This window comes from Mytilus galloprovincialis, chromosome 12 (genome assembly GCF_965363235.1).
Source record: "Mytilus galloprovincialis chromosome 12, xbMytGall1.hap1.1, whole genome shotgun sequence".
Lineage (NCBI taxonomy): Eukaryota > Metazoa > Mollusca > Bivalvia > Mytilida > Mytilidae > Mytilus > Mytilus galloprovincialis.
In genome coordinates, this window is record NC_134849.1 from 24,440,284 (window position 1) to 24,455,171 (window position 14,888).

A 14,888-nucleotide genomic window follows, 5' to 3' on the forward strand; every position below is an offset into this window, starting at 1 on the left:
TATTATATTATGTAAAAACAATTAAGACACCTCTGTTCTTAAGAAGCATGCAAAAAGAGAATCTTAGTTAACTGATGTTGTACACTTTAATTTATGCACTGTCATATTTTGAGGATGAATCACATTATTTACTTACTTGCAAAGTCTTCCGATACACTTATTTTAGTCTGCTTAGTTCTAGGATCTTCTAGTGCTCTGTAAAATAAAAGTTTATCAGTGGGCACAGTTTCCAGATTTACCAATTTGAACAAACTCATCATAGATACCAGGATTAAAATTTTATATTTACGCCAGACGCGCGTTTCGTCTACAAAAGACTCATCAGTGAGGCTCGAATAAAAAAATGTTTAACAGGCCAAATAAAGATGTAATTGAAGAGCATTGAGAACTTTGATGATTCTTTATTTTGTGCTAAGTCTTTTCTATCCTATTTTGATATTACTGTTTTCAAATTCACTTATTCTTATTGCTTTTTTTACACTTTGTTGTAACAAATTCTTTTTTTACCCCACCTAGATGCTGGTAAATATCTAACAGCAGATGCATCATTTGGAAGACATGGTGACAAGGCCAAATTTACATTGCCACTCAATGCCACAACCAGCCACAATCTGAAATTAAAATATAGAAATACTGGCAGCAGAAATGATAGCTCTAGTGGATCTTTACAGGTATTTGAGAATTTGATTTGATTTGATTTTTTTACTTTTTTTTAACGCCACTTTTAAGCACCGCCTTTGGGCTATTTTATGGTCACCCGTTTTTATTGGTGGTTGAAGCAGGATGATCAAGTGCCTGGAGAAAGACTTTTTATGCCCCCATCATAGCAGAGGGGGCATTAAGAGTTACTCTTGATTGTCTGTACATACATACCAAAGTGGAATTCCATTCTCTTACTTACCTTAACCTTAACCAAATGTTATGAGACTTATACATAATGCTTCTTACCACAAAATACAGATCAAGTTTAAATTTTGGGTGTGTCACTTGAATTGTTATGGAGTTATGCTCCTTTACAAATGCAAAAATTGCTGAATTTTTTGTTTCCCCTCTTTAACTTAAGCCTTGTCCCTTTATAACTTTATATTGGTTATGTCCCTTTATCACTTTATATTATATATTCCAAATAATCATGTTTATTTTATTCAAGGTGAATTTGATCCACAATGGAGTAACACAACAAATATTCATGTTTATTTTATTCAAGGTGAATTTGAACCATAATAGAGTAACAAAAAAAGTATTCATCAAAGATATTGTTTATTTATTCAAGGTAAATTTGAACCACAATGGAGTAACAAAACAAATATTCATGAAAGATAATCTGGACACCTATGGATCATGGGAATCAGCTTGTGTGCCAATGTCAGAGTTCACCACAGGGGAGATAATCAATGGTCAAGTGGAATTTGTTGCCACTAGAGGGAGCTCATATGCTAATGATATAGCAGTAGATGATGTTGAACTGTTAGGAACTGAATGTCCACGTAAGATTGTACTTCTGTTGTTGTAACTACAATCCTGATCCCTTTTCCCTGAATGTGACCCACTGATTCTAATCAGGGAAAAATAAAAACTTTTGTCCTTTGAATTGATGCTGTGAGTTAAACAGGTTAAAAAAAGTCATTTTAATCTCTTTTGTTCTTTGAATCGGTCCTGTGAGTTAAGCAGGTTAAAAACAGTCATTTTAATCCCTTTTGTTCTTTGAATCGATCCTGTGAATTAAACAGGTTAAAAACAGTCATTTTAATTTCTTCTGTTCTTTGAATCGGTCCTGTGAGTTAAGCAGGTTAAAAACAGTCATTTTAATTTCTTCTGTTCTTTGAATCGGTCCTGTGAGTTAAGCAGGTTAAAAACAGTCATTTTAATTTCTTCTGTTCTTTGAATCGGTCCTGTGAGTTAAACAGGTTAAAAACAGTCATTTTAATCTCTTTTGTTCTTTGAATTGATCCTGTCAGCTAAACAGGTTTAAAAACAGACATTTTGGTGTGATGTAAAAAAAGCCTCATAATAATAAAAAAGGATCTGTAGGTTTTTCAGTTGCAATTTTTAACTCTGCAATTTCTTTAATCGGTACATTGTATAGCGTTTGCACATAGGTCATACACAATACATGTGGATTTAAGTAGAGGTATATTGTAACATCCATTATTATGTACATCTCAGAGTCTGCGCTAAGTACAGATATATTAAGAATTTTATCACGGTTTTGGTTACAAAGCGAAAGAAGCCACATCATATTAGAATATTCTATTAAACCCTTTGAGACCCTCTTTTTTAACAAAGATCTTCCTATTGTAGATTTTGCTTCATGTGATTTCCAATCGGCCACATTCTGTCATTACAACAGATTGTCAGAGTCACGTTTTGCTTGGAATTGGGGAACATACAATCTGATACAACTCTATTCTTCTATGGCACAGTATGTACCAAGGGTAGATCATACTGAAGGTACCAGTTCAGGTAAGTTTTTACTTGATCCCTTATTCGAGAATTATATAATTAAACGATTTGTAAAAGTGTCAAAATATAAGTATGAATTCATAAAGTATTGATTTAAAAAAAAAAAAAATTGGAAGTTAGCAGTATAAAAAATGTATGTTGTCTTTATATACATATACAGATAAAATCAGTAAAATGTCATTAATAGGAAACTTGTTGTTCATGTAGGTCCTTTGTAACTAAGACAACCAATGTAATCATGATATAATCTTTTACATTTTTGCAATTGCTTTAATATCTCGTGGCAGAATGTTTGCCTCAGGTTATAAAGTAGGTTGTGAGTTCAATATCTGGCCAGCTTAAACCAAAGACTTGATACCTGTTGTTTTTCACAATGATGCGAGTATTTAGGAGTAAGGGCAAAGACTGGTCTCCTTGGTGACTGAGTCCGATGTCGGATGATATTTCTTCCTGCAGACTGTTACCTTGTGCACTAGAAGTGAGACTCTATTATTGTATCTTCACTTAGGGTTGTTTCAAATAAAGATACTTTAGACCAGGGAAGGCAATATGAATTTTCCAAATTATTCTCAAATATGCCCCTTTATAACTTTATATGCATCGGTCAGTCCAATTTGAGTTGGGGCATTTGTGTCCTCAACCACATTGCTGCCATTCTTAATATATTTTAATATATAAATGTATGATTTCCTTATTCTTGTAGGAGGTTACATGTATACTTCAACATGTTTGCCCAACATATATGAAGGAAACCTTGCCCATCTTACCACTGTTCCATTTGAGGTGCAGCCGTCTAAACCAATGAAGGCGTCATTCTACTACCACATGAATGGAGTCAACATGGGAACATTCCAAGTTTCTGTAAACCAGCACGGTACTGTTCTCCAAACGTCTTTGGTATTTTCCATGGCTGGAAGTCAGAGTGACGAATGGTATTATTCCTGTGTAAATCTACCGGCCGGTAATGCATCTGTGACATTTTCCGCTGTTTTGGGTGACGGATGTGATTCTGTGTTCGCTCTTGATGATGTTGTGATCTCTGACGGAATGTGTCAAGGTAAGTGTCACAATTGGCCTTTTCAGAATCTAACGGACTATGGGTAATCTCATTGTTCATACCCCAAAATGAAAATAATGTCACATGATTGGTTTAATTTCTGTTGTTTGTGATGTTTTTAAACCAATCACAATGTTTTGGTGTACACTTTTGAAAATATTTCCCAGAAGTTGGCACAATGCAATTGATTCTCAAATGGCGAATTTTTCTGATGAATGATTATCATTACAATGATAACTTCTTAAACCATAGAAAGGTTTTAATTCCATATATGGTTAGGTATTATATCTATATCTATTATTACTTAATTATATTGTAAATTCAGAAATTATTGCAAGGTTTCTATTAGTGTAAATAATGCCACTGGTTCAGTTTTGCAATAATAAGAACTTGCTTTCTGATATTTGCAACATACATCTTTATGCAGTTTTTTTTTGTGTAATCGCAATAGTTAATCTCACATTTTTATCCATTTGTCAAGTTTTAAATAATAAAGGCAGACAATAATTTCTAAATTTACAGTATTCAAATCAGCTGTTAAAGAATGGTTACAGGTCACTTATGCCTACTTTTAAATTTTGAGAAAAAAATTGTGTGTACATATATTTGAATATATTTGCAGAACGATTGGATGAAGTTACATGTAACTTTGAGGGGACCAACACTTGTCAGTACTCCTCCAATTGTACTATAGGATCTAAATACCAATGGTCCAGACAACAAAGTAAGACTCCATCAGATAACACTGGACCATATGGTGATGCTTATGGAAATCTTGCAGGTAATTTATGCTTTATGTTATAATTTAATTTGGGATGTAACGCGTTTTCTGATTGGCTGACGTTATTTTGTTATCAGCCCATAGACCTAATTTAGTCATGAGACCGTGACGTCATCAACATGTTTTTCATGGTTTTCTACGGTTTAAAATGGAATTTAGAATTAAACTATAAGAAATGACTAATATTTTTTCTGTCTATTCGAAATAACATAAAAAATGTGGTGCACACTGTTAAATAACCCGCTAAGCGTGTTATTCAGTGTGCACCAAATTTTTTCTGTTATTTCTTCATAGACAGAAAAAATATTACAGTCATTCCTTAAATAATAAATTTGGTGATGTCTTTGTTAATTCATTTATTTCAGTTTCTCCATGGTCCACTCTTATAGTTTTTTTTTTCGCCATTCCTTTTTATCACAGTGCCAATATGACTGAGGAATAATAAGTCTAAGATAAAATTGCTTAAATTATGTGGTACTGTTTGCTTGTGTATTCACCTCATAAAGTGTGCTACTTACTTTTTCAGAATGAAATGAAGTTAACAACATGAACAATTAGGAAATGAATGGGTTTAACATTATGCAATATAGCTACCATTAGATATACTTTTGAAAGTCTCTAAATTCCCAACAATAAAGAACACATAGCATGCTTCTACTCGATCCCATGTCATACAGAGAAATATTAACTATAGATTCATTTATCTTCATGGGTACCAATGTAGTTTGGGAAAAACAAGCAAATGAAGTTTCTTTAGTGGGAAACTGGCTTGAAATGTCTACTTTTAACTGTTCATGAGTACAAATTTATAAGAAATGTATAAACAGATTGTAAGCAAATTAATCATAGTTTATCTGAGATATTCATACTTTTCATCTTTTTATCAGTCATAAATTACCAAGAGATATTTTTGTATTTGTCATTATCATTCACAGAGGGATAATTTCAAAGTTTGTTTTTCAATTACAGGACATTTTATGTATGTTGAGAGTTCCCATGGGAATCCAGGCGATACAACCTACTTATCCTTCCCATCATTCACCAGTAATAACCCCAGTAGTTTATATTTCTCCTACCACATGTTAGGAGATGATATCGGCACTTTAGACATCATGTCACATGACACAGCTACCTCTACTGTTACCCAGCTGTGGACAAAGACAGGGCAGCAGGATATGGCTTGGATTAAAGGGTGTGTCACCTTACCACCTGACACTGAACAAAATATATATTTTGTGGCAACAAAAGCTTCAGGATTTAAAGGAGATATAGCTGTAGATAATATTTTTGTTATGGATGGTAGTTGCCCAGGTGATAATTAAAAGTTATTTTTCTATTAAATGTGACTTACACTTTTGGGTATTTAGCTGAATTCACTCTAAATAACACTCCGAATAACCTTCTGGCATTATGCAACATCACTTTTTAATTATGAGGTCAAATGTTTTTAGATTGCAACATTTTGTGGGAAATTGTTTAATTATGTAATTACTTTAAGTAAAAAATATGTTACTATTGCCAATTTGAGATAAATTATTTACCTGAGAACAATGGATGTAGATTTGAGGTCATTAAAATATACAGCCTTCAACAATGACCAAATCCAAACATTATAGTCAGCTATATAAAAGAACCCAACATTTCAATCTTTGATCCTTGATTTAAACAAACTGTTCCCTGTATAATTTCTGTGTACATATATTTATTTTTTATTTTGTAGGGACCAGTGTACCATGTGATTTTGAGGATAAGACATTTCTATGTGGTTACAGAAATAACACCAATCTGTTAAGTGATAGTGGTTGGACGTCAGCATCACATGACTCAGACAATATGGTTGCAGTAGCTAGTTCAGATACTGGTATGTTCTACTTATTGACCTTTAAAGCTTTACCTTTATTTTACTCTCTGATCATTACTAAATAATACATATGGATCAGTAGCATGCCATAATTTTATATAGATGAAAATCAATAAAAATACATTTTTTTCCTAAATTCATGAATATTTGTATCCACAAAATTAAATGATTCCACAAAAGATTTTAACATGTTTTTGTTTTTTGTAGGACGGTTTTTATATTGTAATTCAAGTAACTTCCAAGACAGCTGCAGTGTGTTATCGCCAATGCTATCGGTAACAGAGAAATCCTGTATAACTTTTGATTACTATACTAAGTTTCTGGCAGGATATAATGCTTCATTATCTATATATATGATGTCATACCGTTTTGGGAACATTGTTTGGACCCCAGCATGGAGTATGAGAAGAGACTCAGGCAGTTGGAATCATGGACAGCTTGAATATACAGGAAATTTAACAGATGCCTCTCTAATCATTAACATGCATCTTGGACAGGCCGGAATTGATAATATTGTTATTGTACCAGGAGATTGTCAAGAGATAAGTATGTGTAATTTTATTTTAACTATATTTAATAGAAATAAGAAGATGTGATATGAGTGTCAATGAGACAACTCTTCATCCAAGTCACAATGTTTAAAAAGTTAACAGTCATAGGTCAAAGTACAGCCTTCAACACATACAGAGCCTTGGCTCACACTGAAGTCAATTACAAGTCTATATTATTAGAAATTCTATATACAAAACTTCATAGACAATGTCATTTAGATTTTGTAATTTCCTACCCTGCCTATGATAGAAAAGGGCATTATGTTTTATATGGTCTGTACATCTGCCCATCTCTATCTATCCATCTGTTAATTGTTCATTCATTTCACATAAGGTATAAGTTTTTTGATTAGGTATTAAAACAAGAAGATTTAGTATGGTTGCCAATGGGACAACTCTCCAGCTGAGACCAAATGGTGTAGAAGTAAGCAACCATAGTTCACAGAAATGCCTTTAACAAAATGCAAATCCAATACCGCATTGCTAGCTAAAAATATGCGAAACCATTCAGACAAGAAAACTAACTGCCTACTTTATACACAAAGCAATAAAGATAAAACAAATATGATGAACAGCAACAAACATCATCCGCTGAATTACAGGTTCCTGACTTGGGACAGGCAAAAAAAGAAAGCAGGGTTATACATGTTTGCAGATGCTCAACCCTCCCTCTAACTTGAATATGAGAGGACTTACAGTTTCTGAAAGCTAGTTCAAAGCCAATTACAGCTAATAAAATGTCATTTACAGTGAAACCTGTTTAAACCAAACTTCTTAAGGACTTAAAATTTTGTTTGGTTTTCACAGATTTTGGTTTAATCAGGTTAACCTGCAATAACATTTGATAGGACTGAACTTAAGAACATGCTTGGTTCAAGACACATAGAGGTTTATGTAAGATTCAGTTAAGACAGGTTTCACTGTATAATAATGTTCTATTTTTCGGCATATCCAGGACAGTTTTGTTGTGGTTTATGTAAAATTTGGTTTAGACATGTTTCACTGATTGATAATTTTAATTTTTTTTTAGAATGTCCAGGACAGTTTAGATAGGTTTCACTGTAAGATAATTATTTATTTTTTTAGCATGTCCAGGACAGTTTAGATAGGTTTTCACTGTATAATAATAAAATATTTTTCAGCATGTCCAGGACAGTTTAGATAGGTTTCAGTGTATATTTTTTTTATTTTTCAGCATGTCCAGGAGAGTTTATAGATAGGTTTCACTGTATAATTTTTTTATTTTTCAGCATGTCCAGGAAAGTTTATAGATAGGTTTCACTGTATTATAATGTTTTATTTTTCAGCATGTCCAGGACAGTTTAGTTGTGGTTATTATTGTATAGATTTGAGTAAAGTTTGTGATCTTAATTTTGACTGCGATGATCATTCTGATGAGACAACATTGTGTGGTAAGCTGTTTATTAAGATTCAACTTAAAATATTTCTAAATATGTTACACTTGATTGGGGGAGCAGGACCTTTTTCCGGACATCGCGATCAGGTGTTTTTTATGCTCTGGATTTCGGGATTCACCTTTTCAGGTTCTTTGATTTCCTTTTTTGAATTTCGGGATTACCGGATTTTTTCTTAAATTCGGGACCTGGGGATTTCATGTTTTTAAGCCCAGGATTTCTGGATCAGGACCCCTCGGAACCCCCCCCCCCCCCTTAATTTCTTGATTCATTTTGATCAAAAGTTATTTCCCTTTTGTCACCATGTTGGAGATCTAAGCTAGAGCTCATTAACTTGCAGATTATTGAAAGAAGAAAGATAATTGTCTAAAATCATTAAAGAAACAGATTTTACCACTGAATAATTGTGCAATACAATATTGCACTAATAAAATAAAAATATTTATATATTTGGAAAATATTTATATATTTGGAAAATATTTATATATTTGGAAAATAATTATATTTGGAAAATATTTTCATATATAATACTACTGGAGAAATAGTAATGTTATTATTGTTAAAAACAAATTTACTGGTATAAATTAAAGAGACTCAATAATATAATATTTTTTACTTATTATTCATTAAAATAATGAATACTCTTTGTGATCTGATGAAAGTTCATCCACCCATATTTAATTAATTTGAGTGTCTCCCATCCCCCTTTTTTTGCCTTATAAATTAAGGCACAGGCCTAAATGTTTGTAATATCTAATGGATGCCAGAATTAATACATTCCTAAATATAAGATGTTTCTCGTTACAGAGAGAAGTATAAGCTGCGACTTTGAAGATAAGTTCCGGTGTGGATATTACAGTAGTTATGACGTGATGGAGTCCAAACAAGTTATCTATCAAGAGATGATCTATGATCATACTTATGGCAATAAATCAGGTGAGAGATTTGAGATATATAGATTCCCACACTGCAACAAGTATATTACGATATTTCTCCACTTGAGACAGTTAAATTTGATGTTTTAAAGCGTGAGGCTTGCCGAGCTTTTTAAATAATTAAAATTTAACAGTCGAGAGTGGAGAAATATTGTTATTCACGAGTTAAAGGGTTGGAATCACCTTGACGTCACAATAGGAAAATTCAGAAGAAAACAAAACATTTTGACGTCATAATCAAATTTCAACTAATCATTTCCCGAGAACAGATATTTCACTATAGTGAGAAGAAATATTTTTCTCACACCAATCAAGAAATGTGAAAATAGCACCAAAATTAGAGAAAAATGGGGTCATATTGGGTGAGAAAAGGGAGATAACTGGGTTCATACGGCAATAATTTGGGTGAGAAAGGGGAGATCACTGTGGTCGAGAGAGCAGAGACAACTCTGGTTGAGATAATTATAGAAAGTTCATTGAAACTGTGGTAAAAGAATAAACTTAAAGAAATTAGACAATTGAAAGCTGCCAAATACACATTATTATTAAAGTAAAAACTTATACGAAATTGAATAAAATGTATGCAACCATGTTTGGTTTGAGTTTTCTCCTATATATATATAAATTATCTGAAAAAAAGGTTTCTCCTATATATAAATTATCTGAAAAATTGAACTGCCTTTAAATATCAACTCATCAAAAGTTGAAATTTCAATTTTTTTTTTATTTTCAGGCACATTTTATGGAATGGTCAGTTATGCTGGCAGCAGTTTCAGCTTCAGTTCTCCAGCAGAAGAAGTTACAGTCCCCTCTTGTCTCTCACTATATTATATAGGTCATGTAAATTTATTTGAATTTGAGGTCAGATACCTTGACCTTGGGATCATATCCAGAAATAGAACATTTAACAGCACAATGTTTAACAATACAATGTCTGTTTATTTGACCTTGACAACTTTGTCCAATGTTTGGAAACCAACTCAGGTAAGAGTTTGCTCCCTTGGTTAATGTGATACTGTAGATTCAGAAATTATTGCGTGCATTTATTATTGCAATTTTGTAATTTTAGACTTAAGAGCGATTTTAATTTTTACGATTTTGAAAAAAATCCTGTTTAGTTCATATAAAATATTTTAAAATGTGAGTTTAAATTATTGCGTTTACAAATCTGTTGCATTTTTTCGCAATAATAAAAACCTCGAAATAATTTCTGAATTTACAGTAAGCTTATATTGGAAGTACATTTTTTATTAGAATATCTGTAAAAAAAAATTTAAAAGACAAAGAAGCTGTGTTTTTTTTTAATTGCAAATCATTGCTTTAACGTATAGGAATATTATTATGGAAACTTTCCATTTTAAAAAGATAATAAGTTTGAATAGGATGATATTGAGTTCAAAGGTTGAAACAAAAACTCTTGATGCGGTCTTAAACTTGTATTTTATTTTATTGGAAGACATTTATAACCCACAATATCTTTTGTTTTCATGATATAAACCTTATGTATAATTGATATACAAATTTTACAAGGCTTTTGGTCCTATCAAGAGTTTACCTCAAATATTTTATTTACAGATGCCCATTGCTCCCGGAAGGATGGAAATCAACTTTCGTTTATATGATTATGCCTATGATGTTAAATACTTTGGAATAGATGATGTAAAAATAACCCCTGGAGATTGTCCTCCGTTGGGTAAGTTTGGAATAGATAATTATACATTGGCCTCTGATCAGTATTGACATTGATCTATGTATAGTGATGACATTGACCTCTGTATAGTAATAGCATTGACCTCTGTATAGTGATGACATTGACCTCTGTATAGTGATGACATTGACCTCTGTATAGTGATGACATTGACCTCTATATAGTGATGACCTTGACCTCTGTATAGTGATGACATTGACCTATATATAGCAATGACATTAATCTCTATATAGTGATGACATTGACCTTTTTATATGAATGATGTTGACCTTTATATAGTGATGACATTGTTCTAGTTTGGAGTAAAGATAGAATTATGTCCACACTGAAAAGTGTTATAACCAGCCAGTACATTTGGAATATATATTCATACATTTGCCTCAGTTTAGTGATGACATTGACCTCTGCATAGTGATGGCATTGACCTCTATATATAGTGATGACATTGACCTCTGTATAGTGATGACATTGACCTCTGTATAGTGATGACATTGAACTCTTTGTATAGTGATGGCATTGACCTATGTATAACTATTAACTATTAACTGGAATGAGTGTCGTAATATCATCAACGACTCACTCCGCGCCTACTGTTTGAAATGGGTAAAACGGGAAAAAGCTGACAAAAAATCTTTGGACTCTTTTATTAATTCAGTAATGAAGATAGTTGATATTCGAATACAACATTTTAAAGAACATTTTACCCTCAACAAAAACTATAAAAACCCTATTTCGCGTATCAAAAATAAACTAACAGAACTAGCCAAGGAATTTGTTTTTGTCCCGGCTGATAAAGCTGCTAATAATATCATTATTGTTTGACGTAAATTTTATATAGAGGTTCTGCAAAAGGAAATCACGAATTCACCAACATTCCAACTGACTTCATTTTCAGAAAACGACATCTGTAACAAACATAAACTTTTAGCTACTTCTTTACAAGCAGAACCAAACACAATGAAAGTCCCAACTATGTACTGGCTTCCGAAGCTGCACAAAAAACCTTACAAATATAGATTTATTTCATCTTCCAGCCATTGTTCAACTACTAAATTGTCTGTTTTACTTACTAGTACACTTGGTACAATAAAAAACCTGATAATAAATTGTTCAAATAAGGCCTTTGAAAATAGTGGAATTAATTACTTTTGGAGTGTCAAAAACTCGTTGGAAGTACTTGATAAATTGCATGCATATATTGGTGATTTTGAATCTGTTCAAAGTTTTGATTTTTCTACCCTATATACCACTTTGCCTCATATTCTTATTAAGAAAAAATTCACCTCCCTAATTAACTGGGCATTTAAAAAGTCGGAATGCGAGTACATATGTTCAAACTCTTTTAGATCATTTTTTAGTAGCAATAAACAAAAGAACTATGTCAATTGGACATGCTTTGATACTATTTATGCACTTGAATTTTTACTTGATAACATTTTTGTTCGCTTTGGAGATTCCGTATATCGTCAAGTTATTGGAATTCCAATGGGGACTAACTGTGCACCACTTATTGCGGACCTGTTTTTGTATTGTTATGAGTTACAATTTATGACTAAAATTAGCAAAGACCCATCAAAACAACATTTGATACAAAAATTTAACAATACTTTTAGATATTTGGATGATATATTGGCTCTAAATAATGACGACTTCAGTATGTATACTAAAGAAATTTATCCTGTAGAACTTACTTTAAATAAAGCTAATGATAACAATGACCACTGCCCTTTCCTCGATCTTGATATCTATATCATAAACGGGAAGCTTAATACAAAAATTTATGATAAAAGAGATGATTTTTCATTTCCTATTGTTAATTATCCATTTTTAGATGGTGACGTTCCCTTGTCACCATCTTATGGTGTTTATATATCTCAACTTGTACGATTCGCTCGTGTATGTAACAATGTATTAGATTTTAGCGAGAGAAATTTATGTATTACTGAAAAATTATTACACCAGGGTTTTCGATATCACAAACTGGTCAAAACATTTACTAAATTTTATCACCGGTATAAGGAAATAATTCGTAAATATAACTCAACATGCAGACATCTTATACGTTCAGGTATTTCACATCCAAAATTTTATGGAAATATTCTTTATAAAGCACAAAAATGTCAGTATTCTCCTCAGAAACTAACAAAACCTTTAAATAGACTTATTAAAAGGGGATATAGTTACGATACTGTTGTCAGGTCATTAAAGATTGCATATTTTGGCTTTAACATTGATTCACTGATAGGGTCTTTGCATCGGAACTAAACACATTTACTTCTAAAAAAACAGTTGTTGGCATGACACGGGTTATGTTCTTCTCATATATTTTATGATAGTATGATACTAAACCCCTAACGGGAGGGATTGTACCTGATATTCATATGATGAAGACATAATCTTTCAATCAGTTTAATTGAGGTCTGGAGCTGGCATGTCAGTTAACTGCTAGTAGTCTGTTGTTATTTATGTATTATTGTCATCTTATTTATTTTCTTTTGTTACATCTTTTGACATCAGACTCGGACTTCTCTTGAACTGAATTTTAATGTGCGTATTGTTATTCTTTTACTTTTCTACATTGGCTAGAGGTATAGGGGGAGGGTTGAGATCTCATAAACATGTTTAACCCCGCCGCAATTTTGCGCCTGTCCCAAGTCAGGAGCCTCTGGCCTTTGTTAGTCTTGTATGATTTTAAATTTTAGTTTCTTGTGTATAATTCGGAGTTTAGTATGACGTCCATTATCACTGTACTATTATGCATATTTTAGGGGCCAGCTGAAGGACACCTACGGGTGCGGGAATTCTCGCTACATTGAAGACCCATTGGTTGCCTTCGGCTGTTGTTTGCTCTATGGTCGGGTGGTTGTCGCTTTGACATATTCACCATTTCCTTTCTCAATTTTATAGTGATGATATTGACCTCTGTATATATACTGTAAATTCAGAAATTATTGTGAGGTTTTAATTATTGCTACAAATGCGACAGAGTTGTAAATGCAATAATTTAAACTCACATTTCGAAATATTATATCTGAATTAAACAAGATTTTCTCAAAATCATCAAAAAATTAAAATCGAATTTAAGTCTAAAATGGCAAAATTGCAATAATAAGTGCACACAATAATTTCTGAATTTACAGTAGTGATGACATTGACCTCTGTTTAGTGATGATATTGACCTCATTGACCTCTGTATAGTGATGATATTAACCTCTGTATAGTGATGATATTGACCTCTATATAGTGATGACATTGACCTCTATATAGTGATGACATTGACCTCTGTTTAGTGATAATATCAACCTCTACATTTTAAGATTGGAGTGAAAAGTAAAGTTATATTCACAATAAAAATTGTTATCTATCCTGTAATTTTTTAAAAGATATTCATATATTGGCCCTTGTTGCAAATTCAGTGTGTTACATATGTTCTGATGATTTTTATGTTCATTTGACCTTGGGAGAGTCTTATCTGCTGTTTTTATTTACGAAATATTTATTTTTATTTATATTTTTAAAGAAATATTTTATTATAAAAAAATTAAATGTGACTATGCGGTATGGGCTTTGCTCATTGTTGAAGGCCGTACGGTGACCTATAGTTGTTAATGTCTGTGTCATTTTGGTCTTTTGTGGATAGTTGTCTCATTGACAATAATACCACATCTTCTTTTTTAAAGTTTTACAGTATTGCATTTACAGATGATATATTTTATTTAGTATAATGACAAATTTGTTTCTTTCTCTTTCTTTGCAGTTTGTCCAACTGGTCTGTCACCCTGCCATAAAGATGGTATATGTATTGAGGAGAAGATAGAATGTGATAAGATTTCCCAGTGTCCCTCTGGTGAAGATGAGGCAGACTGCCGTAAGTTGATTTGAATTTCCTTTTGATACCCAACTTAGGGGCATTTTGTTTTTTCTGCCTATGTGTTCGTTTGTTCATCTGTCCGTCTGCCCTGCTTCAGATTAAAGTTTTTGGTCAAGGTAGTGTTTGATAAAGTTAAAGTCCAATCAATTTGAAACTTAGTACACATGTTCCCTATATAAGGATCTTTTTAATTCAAATGCCAAATTAGAGTTTTGACCCTGATTTCACAGTCCAGTGAACATCCTT

At 32.4% G+C, this 14,888-nt stretch overlaps 1 protein-coding gene across 1 annotated transcript in view; it reads left to right on the forward strand.

Moving 5' to 3' along the window:
• LOC143054810 (MAM and LDL-receptor class A domain-containing protein 2-like) overlaps positions 1-14,888 on the forward strand; it is a 144,175-nt gene that overhangs the window by 103,199 nt on the left and 26,088 nt on the right. Inside the window, exons 61-73 of the mRNA XM_076227869.1 lie at positions 517-671; positions 1,274-1,487; positions 2,302-2,463; positions 3,167-3,520; positions 4,143-4,301; positions 5,271-5,612; positions 6,022-6,162; positions 6,370-6,708; positions 8,021-8,125; positions 8,936-9,064; positions 9,797-10,047; positions 10,639-10,756; positions 14,529-14,639. Of these exons, the coding sequence (XP_076083984.1) occupies positions 517-671; positions 1,274-1,487; positions 2,302-2,463; positions 3,167-3,520; positions 4,143-4,301; positions 5,271-5,612; positions 6,022-6,162; positions 6,370-6,708; positions 8,021-8,125; positions 8,936-9,064; positions 9,797-10,047; positions 10,639-10,756; positions 14,529-14,639 (2,580 nt within the window). The remainder of the gene's footprint in view (positions 1-516; positions 672-1,273; positions 1,488-2,301; positions 2,464-3,166; positions 3,521-4,142; positions 4,302-5,270; positions 5,613-6,021; positions 6,163-6,369; positions 6,709-8,020; positions 8,126-8,935; positions 9,065-9,796; positions 10,048-10,638; positions 10,757-14,528; positions 14,640-14,888) is intronic.